This window comes from Dipodomys spectabilis, unplaced genomic scaffold (assembly GCF_019054845.1).
Source record: "Dipodomys spectabilis isolate Male_0828 unplaced genomic scaffold, ASM1905484v1 ptg000002l, whole genome shotgun sequence".
Lineage (NCBI taxonomy): Eukaryota > Metazoa > Chordata > Mammalia > Rodentia > Heteromyidae > Dipodomys > Dipodomys spectabilis.
Genome location: NW_024870679.1, coordinates 48060621 through 48080366, shown reverse-complemented (window position 1 = coordinate 48080366; position 19746 = coordinate 48060621). Strand labels below are relative to the sequence as shown.

Genomic DNA, 19746 nt, shown 5'->3' with positions numbered 1-19746 from the left:
CCACTTGAGCCACTGCACCACTTCCAGTTTTCTAGTGGTTAATTGGAGAAGAGTCTCACAGACTTTCCTGCCTGGGCTGGCTTTGAACATTGATCCTCAGACCTCAGCCTCCTGAGTAGCTAGGATTACAGACGTGAGCCGTCAGCATCTGGCCTTTTTTTTTTTTTTTTTTTTTTAATGGTTAATTGGAGATAAGAATCTCACACTAGCTGCCTGTGGCTATTGCCTATAATCCTAGCAACTCAGGAGGCTAAGATCTAAGGATTACAGTTCTAAGCCAGCCCAGGGAGGAAAATACGTGAGACTGTCTCCAATAAACTACCAAAAAGCCAGAAGTAGGGGCTGGGAATGTAGCGTAGTGGTAGAGAATGCCCTGGGTTCGATTCCTCAGTACCACATAAACAGAAAAACCTGCAAGTGGTGCTGTGGCTCACATGGTAGAGTGCTAGCCTTGAGCAAATGAAGCTCAGGGACAGTACCCAGGCCCTGAGTTCCAGCCCTAAGACTGGCAAACCAAACAAACAAACAAACAAAAAGCCAGCAGTAGAACTGAGGCTCAACTGGTAAAGCGCTAGTCTTGAAGCAAAAAAAAAAAAAGCTTAAGAACAGCATCCAGTCCCGAGTTCAAAACCCCAAGACTGGCACCAAAAAAAATTCACAAATTTTCCTGTCTGGGCTGGCTTTGAACTGTGATCCTCAGATCTCAGCCTCCTGAGTAACTAGGATTATAAGCATGAGCCACTGGCACACACACGTGGTTGTTAACACAGGCATAAAGGCAAATCATGGAAAAAGAAGAGTCTTTTTAACACATAGTGCTAGAAGTTGTTTATCCATGTTCTAAAAACAATGACAAAATTCTTTTTAATTTTATAAAGTTTGATCTAGGGGTTGTATGTATAGTTCAGTGGTAGAATGCTTGCTTAGCATGTGTAAGGTTTGTTCAATCCCCAGTACTGAAAAATAAAATAACAAAACTTCAACCTACTCACTGTGTCCTATATGAAACTCAGAATGAATTTATAGGTTTAACTGTAAAAGCTAGACCTATAAAACTTATAGAAGAATCATAGACAGAAATACCTACAACCAGCAGGCAGACCAAGATTTCTTAAAGACAGCACCAAAAGCATGGACCTTTTTAAAAGGAAAAAAAGATGAATTGGACTTCAAGTGAATATCTAGCCTGAGCATGGTGGGTCTCACCTATAATCCTGGTACTTGGGAGTCTAAGACAGGAAGAGCTCAAGGTCAAGACCAGATTGTGCTATACAGCAAGACCCTGCTTGAAAAACTAATTTTCAAGAATGTCTGTTCTTTGAAAGATTCTTTTAAGAGAATGAAGACAAATCTGCAGACTGGAAGAACAGATTTGCAAATGAAATAGCAGGTAAAAGATTTAGAGGGCCTGGGAAGGTGGCTCAGTGGTAGAGCGCTTGCCTTGCATATATGAGGCCCTGGGTTCAATTCCTCAGCACCATATAAGCAGGAAAAAAAAAAGCCAGAAGTGGCACTATGGCTCAAGTGGTAGAGTGCTATCCTTGAGCTGAAGAGCTAAGGAACAGCACCAGGTCCAGAGTTCAGGCGCAATGACAAACAAACAAAAAAAAAAAAGATTTAGATCCACAATATATAAAGAACTTTAAAACCTCAGTAATTGGATAACAAATGACTCAGTTTTATAATGGATAAAATATTTGAACAGATACTTCACCCAAGGCAATATATAGATGACAAATATGCACATGAAAAGAGGTTCCAATCATTAGTCATTAAGTAAGTGCAAGTTGAATCCACAATAAGAAACCACTACATGACAATTAGAGTGGCTAAAGTTAAAAGGACTGACCATACCAAGTGCTGGCGAGGCTGTGGATGAACTGCACGTCATACAATGCTGCTGGGGATATAAAATGATATGACTAGCTTGAAGAGCAGTTTGGCCATTTCTGTAAAATGTAAACAGGTCATTCCAATCCTAGGAACTTACTTACTCAAGAGTAATAAAACCCAAATGATAATACATGCCTTGTATGTCCATGGAAAGTCTATTTGTAATGACCCAAACAAAGCTGAACAGCCAATTGTTCATCAACAGATGAATGGGTAAAATCAGGGCTTCTTTAATCCAGTTGGTGAACCAGTGACATGATGCCCCAGAGACTACTGTGTGACTCAGGGTTAAGCTACTCCAAAGTTGTGAATATTCCCCTGTCCTCTAAGCACAAAACCCTGGGGAATAATCAGAGTTTCATTTGGGAATCTCCAGTGCTGTGATTTTCTTCAGGGTCCATCTCCTGGGCACCTGGCTTCCTTCTTATTCAAGGAGCTTTGGCCTATGGTTGATTTAATTCTAGATATTGAGTAAAGGCCACTAAACCTTATGGAAGTGACTCGGTTTCCTAGAAAGGGCAGAATCTGCTTACCAGCTTTTACTCCTACCACACCTAGCACCATCTAAGCCCTTCAGTCCACCTAAGCCTTAACTGGAACATCCACAGATAAAGAAATGAAACAGACTGGGATGGACAGGCATGGGATGGACCAGAACAGAATTCAAAGAAGCCAGCATGCTTTATAGTCAGTCCTAGCAAGGCTGGGCAGGCTGCTGGTGGCTGGGGCCTGGGAATGCCATAGATGGGACCCAGCATCAAGTCTGTGGTACGAAAGCTCATCACTCTGCACCAAGTCCGTGGGTATGAGAAATGATGCCCCCAGATTTCTGCTGACAGTACAGGGTCCTAAGAGAATAGAAGCATGGCCCCAGTAGCCACCAAGCTAGAGAAGATAGAATGATCCAGCTGGAGGCCAACCTAACAGGGAGAGACAAGATGGGGAGAGATTTAACTGTCAGGTTTTAAGCCTCCTCATTGGGTCTGATCAGGAATCCACCAGGCTCAATCCCTTACCATCCAGGAAGGAATGAGGGATAGAGGGTACTTCCCTGAGTCTCTGCCTAAGCCAGCCTGACCAGAGCACTCTGGGAGAATCATCTCTTTTCATCTCCCATGGCCTCCCTGAGAGGAAAAGAAATTGTTTCCCCATTTTAAGAAAAGGAACTTGAGGCTCAGGGAGACAGGTGACCTGGGAAAGGCAGATTTCCTGATGTAGAGCTCTGCTACACCCTGGCTCCCCACTCCTACCTGACAGCCCCCAAGTGTGAAGGTCACTTCTGAGGTTTCAGCAACATAAGCAGTAGTGGGAGGTTGTCTGAAACACCAGGGCCGGACACCCTTCACAGGCTCTGATATCAAATCCCCAAAATAATTCAATATTTTCTCAGGTGGACACCCCTTCCCTCCTTTTCCTAACCTAGAGAATTTCTAGGGACATGGAAGGAACTTCTGAGGGCTCCTGGATGAGCTCTGCAGACAGACTGGGTGTGAAGAGTGAGAGGAAGGGTAGGGGGTTGGAGGTGGACAGGGATAGTTTGAAAGACTTTAGCTGAGTGGAGTTGCCAAGGCCTGAGGTAGGGAAGACAGGAGAAGCAGATTTGGGAAGAGATCGTTTAGAGACTGTTGTTAAGGTTAAAATGTTATTAGACATTAGGTAGAGAAGCCAATGGGCTGTTGCATATACTGAGTCAGAGCAAGGGAGTCCAGGCTGGAGATAGACTTGTGGGTGACTTTATTTAGTATATAGATGGTATTTCTGGCAGCTCATGAGAACACCTACTTTGAGTAAGGATTGTGAGATTAAAACATTGAGGTAACAGGGCACTAGTGGCTCACACCTGTAATCCTAGCTAGTCAAGAGCTGAGATCTGAGAATCTCAGTTCAAAGTCAGCCCAGACAGAAAAATCCATTTAACCAGCAAAAAAAACTGGAAGGGGAGATGTGGCTTTAGTGGTAAAGCACAAGTCAATCAAGCAAGCTGACCAAGTTGGAGGACCTGAGTTCAAATCTTTGCATCAAAAGCAAACAAACTTTAAGCACTGAAAGAGTGTCTGAAGATAACTCTGTGTCAGTGTGTTCTCCCACCAACTTCCCACCATGACCCCCTGTGCTATCCACACTGAATTGCAGTGATCCTTCCAAATCACACACGTGGCTCTCCCCTCCCTGCTTAAAGCTGGCCTGGCTCCTATTACCCCAGGATGAAGTATACACCTCATAGACTTCCCTGAAGGCCTTTCTTGATGCAATTCCTGCCACTCTCACCAACTCCAACTTCTGCTATCACCCCCCCACACACACACACACACCTCCCATTTTATCCTCCAGCAATAAGAGAAAACCCTTTGTTCGCAGCTTGGTGTCTTTGAACATGTGGCAGCCTTTGCCATGACTTGTCCAGCAGCAACTCCTAAATGATTCCCACATGTTCTCAGAAGCCTTCCTCCTCCCCCTCCAGGGGCTGCCCCTTCCCTGTCCATCTCACTGGTGTTCCTGAAGGGGAGGATCCCCAACCCCCACCGGGGGTCCTTCAGCACCCAGCACAGAGCCTGCTACAGGCAAGGCTGGTTCCCTGTGATAGACTGAGTTATCATCACTATGTTTTAGCTCAGGGAGGCCCAAAGCAGTGAAGTCACCTGTCCAGGTCACTCAACTGGTAAACATTATGGTCTTGTGTAGACTCCAGACTTATGCACACACAACGCACAAACACATAGGACTAACCATCTCGAGCCATGCACGATTAGAAGGGCTCATTGGTCTTCCCATTAGTTCCAACTTGGGAAGGATTCTAGGCTCAACATAAGGATTCACTGGCTTATTCAATATTCAGTCATTTGTTCTCTCATTCATTTACTCCCATTCTCTTAGCCATTCATCCACTTATTACAATCCACTGTTTCTATTTCCAGACTCCAGCCCTAGCTCTAAGAGATCAGGACTTGCAGAAAGCCTGACCAAGGGACAGGTGGCAGACTGGGAGGGGAACACAAAGGGCTTGTGGAGTAGCTAGGGAAAAAAAAAAAAAGAAAAGATAGCCCACACTTCTATACTGTGCAAAGGCCAGAGAGAAAAGCAGCTGCCGAAAGGTTACCTGGGGGAAAGGAAAGGGGTGGCAAGGGATCACTGACCAGAGAAGACCAGAGACAAGGGCAGGAGCCAAGATCAAGCTTAATTGGAGAGTTAGGTAAGTCACCAGATTAGGTTTTGAGTTCAGTTGAAGCTTAGAGATTAGATCTTGAAATCAGATTTTTTCTTTTTAACCTGCCTTTCCCAGGATTTCCTGTGGCCTGTATCAATGATAAGGACCAGAGTATAATTAGGCCTGACAAGAAAGAACCTAAGCATCAGGGATGGGCTATAGTGTTAGATTCAGGGTGCAGTAGATTTGGAGTGTTTGGGGTCAAACCCTACATTTCCTGGACATAGGGTCTTGGTTTTCTTTTTCCTGAAGCACAGATGTATTGGCTGTTAAGTGTCTTGGACAAGACACTTAACCCTTCTGGGTCTCCAAATGTCCACCTAGTCCGCTGCTGCCACATCAGGATGCCTGTCTGTGTTCTGAGCACCTCCCTGGCCGGGGCACCACGGGGCGGTACTGGTGTCCAGACACTATCCAAGCCTGAGCAAGGGGAAGCGCGCATGCAGTAGGCTCTCCAGCGAGACTGGTTGTCTTCCCGACCTCCATTTCCCCCCACAGATCCCACTCCAGGAGCCCTTTAGGGTTGGGGCCGCCCAGGTGTGATGCCTCACCTGTCTGGAGAAAACAAGCTGCCCCAGGGGCCAGAGCACCCCCAGCCCTGGGGCCCCCTTCCCCCCCCCCCCCTCTCGGGCCAGCGCGGCGCAGCAGCCGGGGTCCTGAGCTGCCCCAAGCGGGGAGCAGCGCAATTACGCTAATTACAGCCCGGCCTCGGCGGTGGCAGCGCGGCCACGCCATTCCGAGAACGCCCCCGGCCCCGGGCCGGAGCGTGGGAACCGCCGTGCCCTCCGCCCCGGGCGGCGGCGGCGGCCGCGTCGCGGACCTGGCCCGCCCAGAAGGCCGCGCAGCGCGATAAGCCCGCCGCCCGCCCGCGGCTGATGACTGGGCAGCTGGGCGCGCGCGGCCCCTTTCATCTGCTGGTCCCCAAGCGCCCCAGTCCGCACACCTGGGTGGGGGAGCAGCGGCCGAACCGCAGCCCCAGTCGCCAGGGGAAGCCGAGTGGCCAAGCAGGCCAGGACAAGCAGGCCAGGAGATTCCCACGCGCCGGGGGTGCAGAAGGGCGATGGGGCGCCCCGCCCGCCAGGATGCGCTCACACATCCGCTCAGCAACTCACTCCTGTGTGCATCCATTCACACGCCCACTCATTCGGTCATTGATTGTCCTGAGCACCTTCTAATGACTGCTTCCTTTCCTTCAAGTGGAAACATTAGGGGAAAGAGATAGCTCGTTTAAATAAGTACTTGTTCTGGGGCAGACCTATTCCAATTGCACACTAGTTTCCCCTCCCCCACCGTGTGTGTGTGTGTGTGTGTGTGTGTGTGTGTGTGTGTACCATGTGTGGTACTGGGGCTTGAACTCAGAGCCTCACACTCTCTCTTAGCTTCTTTCACTCTTTCCCGTAGCTAGCACTCTACCACTTGAGCCACAACTCCACTTCCTGCTTTTTGCTGGGTTTATTGGAGGTAAGAGAAGTATCTCTCAAATACGTCTGACTGGGCTGGCTTTGAACTCCCAATCTCAGCCTAGAGAGTAACTAGGATTACAGGTATGAGCCACCAATGCCCAGTTATTAGCCTGCTTCTCACAATTCTGAACAGACACAGATTCAGACATGGAGACTGAGTCGGTGGGCAGTGATGGGATCCACCACCCCCGCCACACAGTGAGGGTGCAAACCTTGCCTGCTACTGCTGTAAAAACAGCATCCACTGGCATTTCCCAGAACACATCTGCCATGCCAGGCGCTGCGCTGAGCTTTCCGTGCATTGTCTCACTTGCTCCTTGCCACAGACTGCAGAGATGGGTGCTCTGAGTTTTCCCTCCTTTTACAAATGAGCAAACTGCCACAGGTACTCAAGGCCACACAGCCAAAAGTGGTTGGAGAGAAATTGGATCCCATCTAGCAGTCAGGGCTGCTGAGCCACTTCACTGTGCCCCTGATGAAGCAATTCTCCTCACCCTTTTTAACTTCAGACTTCAGAGAAGCAAACGTCTGCTCAGCCCCTTCTCATCACAATGACCAACTCAAAATACCCAACTGAATGGCCTCAAGTAGATTTTGTGCTAAATAAAGGAAGAGGAGACCAACTTGAATGTCCAAAACCCTCTGGGCCTCAGCGCCTCATCTATAAAATGGGGATAGTGATTCATTTGCTGTTATTTAGTTCACTGATTTCATTCAACCATCTAACCTTTTACTTTTAGCAGTAGAAAAGTTTGAACTCAGGGTCTTGTGCTTGCTAAACAAGCACTTTAACTACTGAGCCACACTTTCTTTGCACTGGATATTTTTGAGATAGGATCTTGCTTTCTGCCCAGGCTATTGCTTGAACCTCCATCCTCCTATTTTTTTTTAACTTCTGATGGCGATAAAGTCTTCCATTAAGATGAAGTCTCAAGGACTTTTCTGTCTAGACTGACCTAAAATCCCGATCCTCCTGATCTCAGCTGCCCAGGTCTTGGCTGAGAAGGAAGCATTGGTCTTGAACTGTGATCCTCCCAAGTCACCCTCCCAAATACATACAATTACAGGACTGAGCTACCAGTGCCCAGCTTATTATTTCTTAAACCCCAACTATGAACTCGGTATTAGGGCTCAGGTAACCAGCCATCGGGTTTACCAAGGACTGAAGGGTTCCTGGGATGAAGACCTTGGAGAGCTGAAGCTGAGATAGTCCTGTGCAAACCAGGACTTCTGGTCACCTTACCTGTGCTGGGTGCTCTGGTTCTGGACCTGGCCTGGTCTGTCTAGGAACTGGAAAGTCTCCTGCCCACAGAGTGAAATGCCCTGTGCCAGCTATTGGAACTCGCATGTGGGGAGAGGGTAAGTGCTTTGCATTGTGCTATGCTCAGCTTTTCCCCAGTACCCTGGCTCCAGTCCAGGCAGAGACTGGCCAGAGCAATGCTGCTAACCTACCCATCGCCCAGCTGGAAAAGTTGAGGCTGAGGGCCTAGCAGTGGCATTTCTATAATAGTTACCATGCATCAGAACCAGGGACAAGAGCCAGACCCACCTAGAGCCACCAACCCCCACTTTGTGACCCTAAACAAACCACTTTGTCTCTCAGAGCTGCCGCCCAACCTCATCTGGGGGTGGGGCTGGGTGTTACTGGGTGGTAACTCTTCAGCCTCAAAAGCTTTTCCAGGAACTCCATGAAGTACAGTTTCCTCTCCAAGGGCAGAGTGCCTACCAAGAACTTGGTTACTTCTGTGTTCTTGGCAGTAGCTAGATAAAGACATAGCAAAAGGCACCTAGGAAAATCAGCCTTGAAATCAGACAAAATGGGCCTCATGAACCTCTCCAAGCTTGATTTTCCCCATCTATAGATGAGGACTCCCTGCCTCCCACTATCAGGGGAGAAAATGAGATGTTGAAAATGAAGGCTGAGCGGTGGGCTTCCGACACACCTAACCTTTTACCCATCTCTGATCTCCCTGTCCCTACTTGTCCTCCTCTCTGCGATGCCCCCCAATCTGCCTTCCCCATTCTCCTCTAATCGCTTGACCTTCCTCAGATACACACTAGGTTGTAGTCTTCTTAGGATCACCTTCAGTGGAAGTCTGAGTACAGCCTACCTTCTGAGGGCTTCCTGTTTTTATCTTTGTACCCTGAGGCACCCCAGCAGGGTCCGGCTCATTGTGGGTAGCAACTGCATGGAAAGAGGAGAATCAGAAGGAAGAGGGTCAGTCAAAACCACACTCAGATCTGGGAACTAACCAAACCCATTTCTGACCCTCTGTGCAAGGGCTGGGACCTTCTTTCCAGAAAGGGAGAAGGTGCCAGAGGCAGGATATCTGCCAGCTGAGATCCATTCTCTTCCTTTCATTGTCTGTATGCCTTGCTTGCTGCCACTATTTTTCATACACTGAGGTGGCCATCAGCAAGCCACCTCCCCTGGCAGGAAGCTGTTGAGAATGGGGAATTGTCTGAAACTGGAGCAGAGAGGAGCAAACATCAGCTTTTAGGGGTAGCAGGTCTCCTTGAGAAAAGCCATTTCCTTATATGTGAGAGGCATGGTCCAATGACCTTGAATTTCTCCCAAAGACAATCCTAGGATGAGAAAAGTCTGAGACATTGAGATCTTCATAACCAGCATCTGATATCTAAATTTGTTTTGTCCAACATAGTAGCTACCAGCCACAAGTAGTGAGTGAGCCCTGAATATGTAAGCAATTGGAATCATGGTACAAGTATCAAACACACAGCAGCTTGCAAGATTTAGGACAAAAAAAAAAAAAGGTGAACTATCTTGTTAACAAGTTTAGATTGATTACTTGTTGCAATGATACTCTTTTGCATGCAGTGGGTAATTAAACTTGTTATTAAAATTAATTTCACTTGTCAGCACACGTTTTCTCTCATATGTGGAAGCTAGATCTAAAATACACCTGGACATGATAACTTATACAGGACTCTAGACATTTGCACACAGACAAAATGTGGATTCTTTTAGGGGAAGAACCCAAAGGTGTAACTCTACTGAACATATACAAATATTTATTGAAATGAATTCCAGAAAATTGAAACATGGGGGGTTTTGGTGGTGGTGGTGGTAGCCTTTGTTTTTTTGTGTGTGTGTGTGTCTTTTTAGGGAGAACAGGGGGGCAGAGATATGGGGGGAGGGAGGGTGAACAAATGCAGTCATGGTATTCATTATCTATTATGTGGAAAATGAACTATGTAACTTGCTGGCAGGAGGGGGAAACTGGGGGAAAGTGAAGGAAGGGGTGACATTGTCCAAAAAGAAATGTACCCATTACCTGATTTATGAAATGGTGGCCCTCTGTATAGCACCTTAATTATGTTTTTTCAAACATTAATTTCACTTATTTCTCTTTACCTTTTAAAATGTGGCTACTAGAACCCTTCCAATTGCCTGTGTGACTCACACTTCAATTTTCATTACACAGCACTGACTAAAGAGCTGGGAGTCACCCAGCTAAGGACTTTCCTGGGCACCAGTCAGCTCCGGGGGTGTGGAGGTTTACTCGTTTCCAGGCCCTGCACCTTTATAAGAATGTGCTGCACCCTTCTCCCCCGCCCCCACAAAGGCATCCTGGTTCTCCTTTTCCCCTATGAATAGCCATTGCTGGGAACACGAAGCACAGGGTCTGTCTTCCAGTGGCATTCTCCCTCCACAAGACAGAATTCAAACAAGCCTGGGAAGTTGCTTCTCAGCTGGGCTTCCAGCCTCCATGCTGTCCCCTTTGGCAGTCCTTCTTGAAGGTGAAATCCAGTCTCCCTCAGTAGTTTATACCAAGCGAGAGGATACTCAATGAACCAAAGGGGGTCCTATAGACTCATCCTATAGACCCAGCCAGGACAATGCTAGGATGGACATTCAGGAGAGCATATGACTATGGATCTCCCCCAGGGAATTTACACAGCAAAGAAGTGGGTCACACCCACAGCCTTACTGGTGATGATCACACGGGGCCCCCATCTGCTAGGAAACAGCAGGTCTTAAAGGATATCTGTGGGGAGAGATAGGGGCCCATTTCTCCCCACCTCACCATCACACAGATTCCCTTTGACATTTTGAGAAGGGACGGGAGGGGAGTCACAGTGTTGAGTAGCAAAGCCTGACACTCCTTGAGAGAAAGTTTGAGCACCAAGTTGGCCAGTTGTTTGCTGTGTGACCTTCAGGTGTCACCTCCCTGACTCTGGAGAAATTTCTTCCATTGAATTGAAACCCACTTCCTGGTAATGTCCACCTACTGTTCCTAGATCATAGATTTGTGATCAGAGGTCACCCAGACCTTCCACTGTCATTGCCTAGTGACAGACATTTAGAGATCTGAAGGCAGTGTGATTAAGGGCACACGATTGTGGCCAGAATACATCACCTAGCATGTGTGTGTCTTGGGGCCCTGCTCTCCTCACCCCATCACCACTTGATTGTCCAAGCTAGTGCTTGACCCAGTGCCAATGAGTCTTCTCCTAGGGATTTTTAGTCTTGGGATGCAGAGAAAGGAGGAGGGTTTTCTCCATTTGCTAAAGTTGCAAGGTATAAAACCTAGTCATGTTGCCTGCAACATGGAGAGAAAATGAAGCACACAATCACCTCAAAACCTAAGGCTTAGTAAAGTAGGGCTCATTTTTTAGCTTTCAATAGTATGTGCTGCCATTTGGCTGGACCCAGCAAGGTGACCCTTCGGCTTGTTTCTTCCAGACTGATTCAGGTATCTAGAGTCTGCTGGAAGCTTAACCAAAGCTGGATGGTCCAGGATGATCTGCAGTTGACCTGGTATTTCTTCAGTGCCTATCAGGTACCAGGTTGCTATGGGAGTTGCCAGAGTGGAGAAAAATTTATTGAGCTTCTACTTTGGGTTCGGCTAGAGATAGAAATTTAAGTGTAGTATATCTCATTTAATCCTCCTAATTATCTGGTTAATTTTTTAAAATTATTATTCATTCCTATTTTACAGATGAAAAAACTGACTTAGAACTCCTTGCCCCTGCTTTTCCTAAAAGTGAATTTAGTCCTCCAATCCCTAATCTCCTTCTTCCACAAGCTGTAGGGCTCTGGACCTGATTGAGCATCATGGAGAATCTCCTAACTCCAGTGGCTTCCAACCCCACCCATAGCCCAACCAAGCCCCCTGACTCAGTTTCCTAGTACCTGCATGGTCTCACTCTTGCTTGCTTGTTTGATCTTTGACCTCTGGCTCCTCATTCGCCAGCCTCAGACCTTCCTTAGTTCCAGTTTTCACTACCTGAGCCTCTGCACATGATGATTCTTTGCCCAAACATCTTCCCTGTGTTCTTGCCAGAGTCAATTCCTCCTCTCTTTTTGGGGTCAACCTCATGTTACCCAGCAGGAAGGCCTTTCCTGGCTTTTCCTTCTATTATGTCAAATCATCCAGCCTATTTCCTTCCCAATCTTGTCAGTGTATAATTTGTTTTTTCACTTGATTTTTGTCTCTTGTGACTCAACTGTGTGTTTCATGTTGGCCTGACATGCCTGGCACATATGAATGAATGAATGAATGAATGAATGAATGAGTCTATTGTCATGACCCAGCATTCCTCAAATCCATCAGTCCTTTCTATTTGTGAGAGAAAGTTCAAGTAGGAGGAGCATCCCTCTATGCTCAGAATCCGTCTGTGGCTCCTGCCGCCTTGGAGAATCAGGCTGACGATTCATTATTGGCTTGGCTAAACATGCAAGTGTAGGACATGAAGTCAGAAGACATCAGATTTACTTCCCACCCTCACCACTTGCTACCTAGGAAACTTAGGTCACACTCAGTCACCTTTCTGAACCTCAGTTCTTTCCTGTAAACTGGTGATGTCCCGTCCATACTTCTTCCTGATTGCAAGAAGACAAGGGAGCTCTGCACTGGTGATTTTTAGCACATGTGCACTGCCTTTGCCTGGCCTTCACCTTTCAGGCTTGCTCTCTTCCTCTCTAGACACAAATGTCCATTATACTAGCCTGAGTGCCTGGTCTTTCCAAAACCTCACCCTGTGTATTCAGACCTTGGGGCTTTCACTAAAAAGTTCTGCTCTTCTCTGCCCAAGCCTGGACATCAGTCATCTGTGAAGTCTTACACCTCTCCAGTGGCTTCCCTACCACCAGGCTCACTCCAGCTTGACTGGCATCATCTCCCTCTGACCTCTAGGCCCCTTCCCTGGATTTAGCCTTCGTCCCTCCAAAACACCATACCTTCTGTTTAGTGTGGACCAGAGCAGTGGGGTTCAGAGAACTCTACCTTCCAAAGGGCCATCATCTACTGGAATCTAGATGGAGAAATAGAGAGGATTTCCAGAGAGAAGAATAGAGTGGTTAAGGCCACGTGCACTGAATTTGTACACATGTGGATCTGGATCCCAGGAAGCACTGAAAAGAAATGCATGGTATAAGCTTCAACTCGGTTCCAATCTGCCATCCTTAGCATGAGCCATTATTTTCCTTCCCTGTACCAGTTTCTCACCTACAAAGTAAGAATAATAGCACTTTCTTCACAGGGCTGTTATACATGCTCAATGAAAGGATAATCCTAAAGAGCTTAGAACAACAAGTGCTTCATAAGCGATGATGATGATGATGATGATGATTATCATGATTATCATTATTAGTCTGTCCTCAGGTTTAAAAAAAAATCATTGCTGTCCCTCTTGGCATCACATCTTCATCCCAGGTAGGGAAAAAGGGCAGACAAAGCACACAGAGCATGCTGGTTGAATGCATCTTTTATTTTCATTTTTTTCATTAAGGTGAAACTAAATTAGCCATTTTAAAGTGATCATTTCAGTTCATAATACATCCACCATGTTGAACAACCACCAACTCTAGTGCCAAGGCACTTCTTATTACTCCAAAAAGAGTCCTTGTACCCATTAAGTACTTACTACCCTTTCCTTCTGCCCCCACCCTTGCTTCTATTTATTTATTCTGAATACTTCCACCTGCTTTTCTAGTACTTTCTCTGCCCTGTCTCTTCCGCTCACATCTCAGTGCCAGAGAAAATGTCTGACTTTTGGTCAGATACACAGCTACCCTGAACAGGAGCAACATTTACACCCTAAAACACAGAGCAGATACCATCATACTTATCCACTGGAAAACATAAGTATTCTTTTCCACATTTTAGTATTTTTCAGAATAAGCATCTTCTTAAACCAGTAAAATCTCAGATACAGTGAGACACAAGACATGTCAGGCACTGTCTTATAAGGCCTAGATGAAATGGGCAAAGTCCTCTGCCCACGAGGAGCTGGCATTCCAATGGTGAGGAGATAAGCAATTAACCCCAATAAATAAGTGACCAGATGTGGTGACACATACCTGTAGCCTGAGTTAGTGAGTAAGGCCCTGTTTCAAATAAAATTAATCATAAATAAATAAAAAGTGGATTGCTTAGTTGAGGGACAGTAAATGCTCAGTAAAAAGAAAAAGGAGAGCAAGATACATCCCATCTGGAGATTGAAGAGGAAGAGATTGCTATGCTAATATATTAACTATACTATTGACCCCAACACTTAGCACACACTTGACCAGGCACTGATGGCTCATCTCTGTAATCTTAGCTACTTGAGAGGCTGAGAAGGGAGGATCAGATTGAGGACAACCCAATCTGAAAAGCATTAAGATCCCCTTCTCAATCAAAAGCCTGTGTGACGGGGATAGCACACACACCAGCTATCCTTGCTGTAAGGTAAAGGCTAATATAGGGGAATTGCAGCTTATCTGTACACCTGGGCGGAAGCAAAACCTTATCTCAAAAATAACCCACAGAAAAATGGGTTAGAACACCTGCCTAGCAAGTGCAAATTCCTGAGTTTAAATCCCAATATTGCAAAACAAGCAAAACACAAAGTAACCCAAAAGATCCAAGAGTCACTTAGCTTTTACACTTTGAAAAATGTGTAATGTATACACCTGTGCAGAGAAGGGGCCCCACTGAAAGAGACATGGCAGTCAGAGAAATACCAACGCCAAAATGGAATACAGATGCAAAAACTAAGCTCTCAAGATGCTTCTGCACCTGGGAAATTCAAGCCATGGTCTGAGAGACAGCCAATCACTAGGGTCCATGAAAAAGAAGTCTGCCAATCCAAAATTGCCTCACCAAAGATATAAACACCACTCTTAGCTCTGGCTCCGTGTGCTCTGCTCCTTTGTCCAGTTGCCCACTGTGTCTCTCTTGTACTAGTGTCCTAATAAATCTGCCTTCTCTTACTCTCTTGTCTCAATTATTCTTTTACCCACCTACTGCTGCAAAAATCGATGACATTTAATGCCTTCTAAGTTAAATTGTTGATGAGGCTAAGCTAGCCTTGTATAGGCTGTGTCCATATGTTCTTAATTGCAACAACAACATCAATAAAACAACAATGTAATGGACTCTAGGCAAGCCCAGCTTAAGGATCATTCTGTTTAAATCTCTTTGTTAGTTACAGTTGACTGAACAAGAGATCCTATTGGTACTGACTTCCATGTGACCTCCAACATGCTATCACATCAACCAGAGCATCTCATCCCAGCCATGAGGAAAAGTAAAACTGTTCAGACAAGAAGGGATGTTGTCAGCTTCCAAATGGAGTCACCTGTGCCAACCCTTCCAAAAAAAAAAAAGACTCATAAGCATGGTTACCTGACACTGATGCCCATAGCTATCCACCTTCCAACTACACACGAGCCTGTACCCTAGCCTTTCTATCACTCTGTATAGCTGGAAAATGCCCAGATGCCCCTCCCAACTCATACCTCTGCTAATAGGCCTCAAGGTTATATCAGGCATAGGGACAGTACTAGAAAAAAAAAATTGTTTCTTCCTTCCTGATCTACAAAATGTTTCATTTGAAATAGCCAATGTTTTAGATGCCCTAGCTCAAGTCCTCACTGGTGTACAAAAAAAGAAAAAGAAAAAGAAAAAAATAGTCTATTGGTCTAGCCAAAACAAAAGGGCCTTAGAAAAGCTCACAGCTGCCCAAGGGGAAACCCATTCTATGCTTGGGAAGACTGCTGGTTTGGGGGTTAATAGATCAGACCAAGTTCAAACTAACATTCATTAATTAACTCAAGTCCTCAACTTAGAAAATGAGCCACCCAAGGATTACTCTCATGGAAAAACACCAAGTCATGGTCAGCCAGGAAGTTTTATCCCCTTCCTGGAGAGTCCGATGTCTATTTTACTCCTTGGACCTTGTTTTATTAGTCCTCTAACCAGATTTGTTTTTTCTCACCCCTAGGCCATAAAGTTACAACTGGTGCTACAATGTGGCTTTCATCCCCTACTGTGTGACCCTTTCTGTGACCCTCCATGTGACCCACAGTGCTTCTTAGCCCCCAGGACCTGGCTTCCACACAATTCTGTTATTCAATTAGATGAGCCTGCTGTGTCCCCAAGGACCAGAACATTCCAGAACCCACTACCAGAACAACAAATACACTGGCCCCTGCCTGAGCCCTTGGAAAGCACAGGATAGTCACATCACTAAGACCTTACCCATTTCAAAGCAGTTACAAGAATATGAGACCTTCACCCCACTAAAACCAGGCCTGGTTTTGTTGTCAGGGAGGAATGTGAGGGGAGGCCCCACTAAGGAGACATGGCAGACAGGGAAATACCAAAGGCCAGATGGAATACAGATGTAAAAACAGCTCTCAATATGTTCCCATGCAGGCAAAACTTGAACTATGGTCAGAGAAAGAGACAGCCAGTCAGTAGGGTCCAGGAAAATTGGAGATGGACAATCTGAAGTAGCCTTACTGAAGGCAGAAATCCTCCCAATTATTCTCTTTTGCCTACATGCCTATTGTGTTTCTCTTGTACCAATATCCCAATAAATCTTTGCTTTCTCTTACCTTCCTGTCTCTAATCAACTCACAGCTCCAGAAATCCACAACACTATGGTCATTTGTGACCATCCTATAAGATCTCAGGGTAGCCGGGCGCTGGTGGCTCACGCCTGTAATCCTAGCTACTCAGGAGGCTGAGATCTGAGGATCACGGTTCAAAGCCAGCCCCCCCATGGGACTCTTATCTCCAATAAACCACTCAGAAAACCGGAAGTTGCACTGTGGCTCTGGCGGTAGAGCGCTCACCTTGAGCTAAAGAGCCCAGGGACAGCGCCCAGGCCCAGAGTTCAAGCCCCACGACAGACCAAAAAAAAAAAAAAAAATCTCAGGGTACCCCAGGCAGGGATCACCATCTCCCTTTCATTCAGCAGAAAGTTGAGGCTCTGGGGGAATAAAATGCTTTCCTCCCACCCCCAACTCAACAGACAAGGGTCACACACCTGCCTGTGGGTGTTGGGGCAACAGGAGCCTTAGAACAGCCTTTCTTGGTTTCATCCCTCTACACAAACTAAATAAAAGTAAGTTCCAGGAAGTTCCAAGGCAGCTGGGGGGGGGAGGGGGGTGTCAGAAGAGGGAGGGACTGAATAGTAAACAAATGAAGGTCAAGGTTCAGGGAGGCTGTATTTGGCCCGGGAAGTCTCTCAGAGGCTCCGAGCTTTTGAAGAGCACAAAGTATTCACATGGTAATTTACTGTGTGAGTTCCCAGAACAACCACTTTCTCTTTGTGTGTCTTAGTCTCTTCATCTGTAAATTGGGGCTAATAACACCTGCCCAGTCCCGTGACAGATGCTTATGGAATGTAAAGCACTTTAGAAACCCGGTATTATTCTCCAGAATAGGTGAGAAATCCCCCCCTTAGCGTTAGAGCTAAATGCAGCCTTTTCGTTCGTTCAAAGAACACCTATCTCCAGGACGGGTGGTAGGCACTGTCCACACTACCTCACTGCAGTCCAGCGGGATCGTGGTGGTGTTGTCAGTCTTGCAGACAAAGAAGCTGAAGATCAGGTCACTGGGTTGCAATTCACTCTATCATTTGCTCATTCACTCGGCTTTTTATAAAAAGCCATCTCTCGGCCAGGCTTTGAGCCAAGGCTGAGGAGACGAGCAGGTCCTTCAGGAGACATGCCCACAAATTAATAACAACTCAGTACATGCTTCAACACACAAGGTGCAGTGGGAGCCAGAGAAGGAGCAAACTGGCTTCCTGAGAGCTGACCTCCGTGGGAGACCCTGCACAGCTAGGGTGCCTGTGCCCTGCACAGAGGTGGCAACCATAGGATCAAGGCGAGTCACTTCTGGTCAGGGCTTTGCTGTGTACTTCTAGGAAACGTCTTAGGCCTCTGAGCCTCGTCTCTATTAGAAAAAATTAAGAGAATGAGTGGGACTAAGATCTGACAGTTCCCGGGGCCCAAATCTCTGGCCACCTAATCACCTCCCTCCTCCCTTCATTTTCCTGTGGTATTAAGCTGACCCTAGCTTAGACTGGAGTCTGAACCCCGAAAGCCCAATAAAGCCCCTAGGAGAGCGTCAAACACTCCGCCCCAAGGGCAGCACGCAAAGTCTGGGGCGGGGCCTGGGATCTCATGGGCGGAGCTATCTCGGGGGCGGGGCTTAGAGTAAACAGAAACGTTTTATCCGACCAATGAGAAATCGGAGGCGGGGCATCCCCGCCCCTTGCTTTAAGATGTCGCGGGGCCCTGGGGCGGGACGCGCGGGTCCCGGGTCTCCAGTCAGTGGGCATCTGGTTGTTTTGCCTTCGGGAGCGGCGGCCACGGGGTTCGCAGGAAAGCGGAGCTGGGTGCGATCTGGTCTGGCGAGGGGAGCAAGTCGGATTCAGTTTTCCTTTGCCTGGCTGGGTTGTGAGGAAGACACGGTGTCCTACTGGTCTCCCGCTCCGAGGAGCCGCAGGCCGGGGTCCGGGGGACGCCCGCCCTGACCCTCCGCACGCCGCCTCCACCCGCAGCCAGCCCGCTGCCATGGCCGACCACCTGATGATCTCCGAGGGCTACCGCCTGGTGCCGGTGCCGCCTCCCGCCGCTCCGGCACACGGGCCTCACGCGCTCCGGACTCTGCAGCCTTACGCGGGCCCGGGCCTGGACGGCGGGCTGCGGCCGAGGGGGGCTCCACTGGGGCCGCCGCCGCCCCCACCCGGGACCCTGGCGTATGGAGCCTTTGGACCGCCGTCTTCCTTCCAGCCCTTTCCAGCAGCACCGCCTCCGGCTGCCGGCGGCGGCGCGCACCTGCAGCCGGTGGCCGCGCTGTACCCCGGGCGCGCCCCCGCTCTCCCCGGCGCCCTCGGGGGCCCCGCAGGCCTGCAGCCGGCGCCCGCCACCGCGGCCCCGCCGCCGCCCGCGCAGGCCCTGGGAGGCATGGACGCCGAACTCATCGACGAGGAGGCGCTGACGTCGCTGGAGCTCGAGCTCGGGCTGCACCGCGTGCTCGAGCTGCCCGAGCTCTTCCTGGGCCAGAGCGAGTTCGATTGCTTCTCGGAGTTGGGGTCGGCGCCGCCCGCCGGCTCGGTGAGCTGCTGACCGCGCCCGAGAGGAGACGCGGGCCTGGTTGCCCGCCGGACTCTGCCCCCCAGCCGCCCGGCCCGCACGCGCCCTCCGGGAGGGCGGACACGGCGGGTTTGCCCGCGGAGCCCGGCGCCGGGCTGAGACGCCTGGCTTGCCTCCAGACCCTGCCTCCCCGCCCCGAGGACGCTCTGGCATTTTCTCCCACCCGTGCCCCAGCGGGAAGGTGAAGGGGACTAGACCACTTTCGGACTCCGCGTTCTTGGATTCTGCGTCCTGGCTCTTTCCTCGCCCCTTTCCCACCCCCTAATCTGAGCCATGGCAGGCTTCTGCCTGATTTCCCGACTCCTCGTGCAGCTCACGACCGGGACTGGGTCCTCGGTCCCTCACTGTCGCTGGGGGAGGAAAGCTTGTACAGCCCTTAACCACCGCCGAGTGGAGCGATGCCCCATTTGGCCTCCCAAACCGAAATAAACCTGGATCCTTTTACAGTTTTGAGTTTTCCTTTTCCTTCCACCTGTATTCAGCTTTCACAGTCCTGAGGCTGTTGGAGACCTTCGTGGGCTATGAGGCCAGGATGAGAAGTCCCACCGTTTCTTTTGAAAATACCTTGAGTTGTGCAACTGTGATCTGTCACAACCTGTAAGGCAGAGGCCGCCACCGGGTGGCAGCATAACCCACTGGAGCTCCCAGCTCCCAGGTCGGGGGTAAGGGATGGGCATCTAGGCTATACTTGAGGATTAAGACAGACCCAGAAAGACCTGGTTCTGGACTACCACTAGTAGTATCCCTTCAGCCTTTCAAGGCTGTTTCCAGTCTCCTCTACA

The 19746-nt window shown here is 48.3% G+C and overlaps 1 protein-coding gene across 1 annotated transcript; it reads left to right on the top strand.

The window, feature by feature from the left end:
* Nucleotides 1-18122: 18122 nt before the first annotated feature.
* Cited4 (Cbp/p300 interacting transactivator with Glu/Asp rich carboxy-terminal domain 4) lies at nt 18123-19410 on the top strand. The gene has a single exon (XM_042680828.1). It carries the CDS (start codon nt 18383-18385, stop codon nt 18935-18937), a length of 555 nt encoding a protein of 184 aa, XP_042536762.1. The 5' UTR covers nt 18123-18382; the 3' UTR covers nt 18938-19410.
* Nucleotides 19411-19746: the final 336 nt, after the last annotated feature.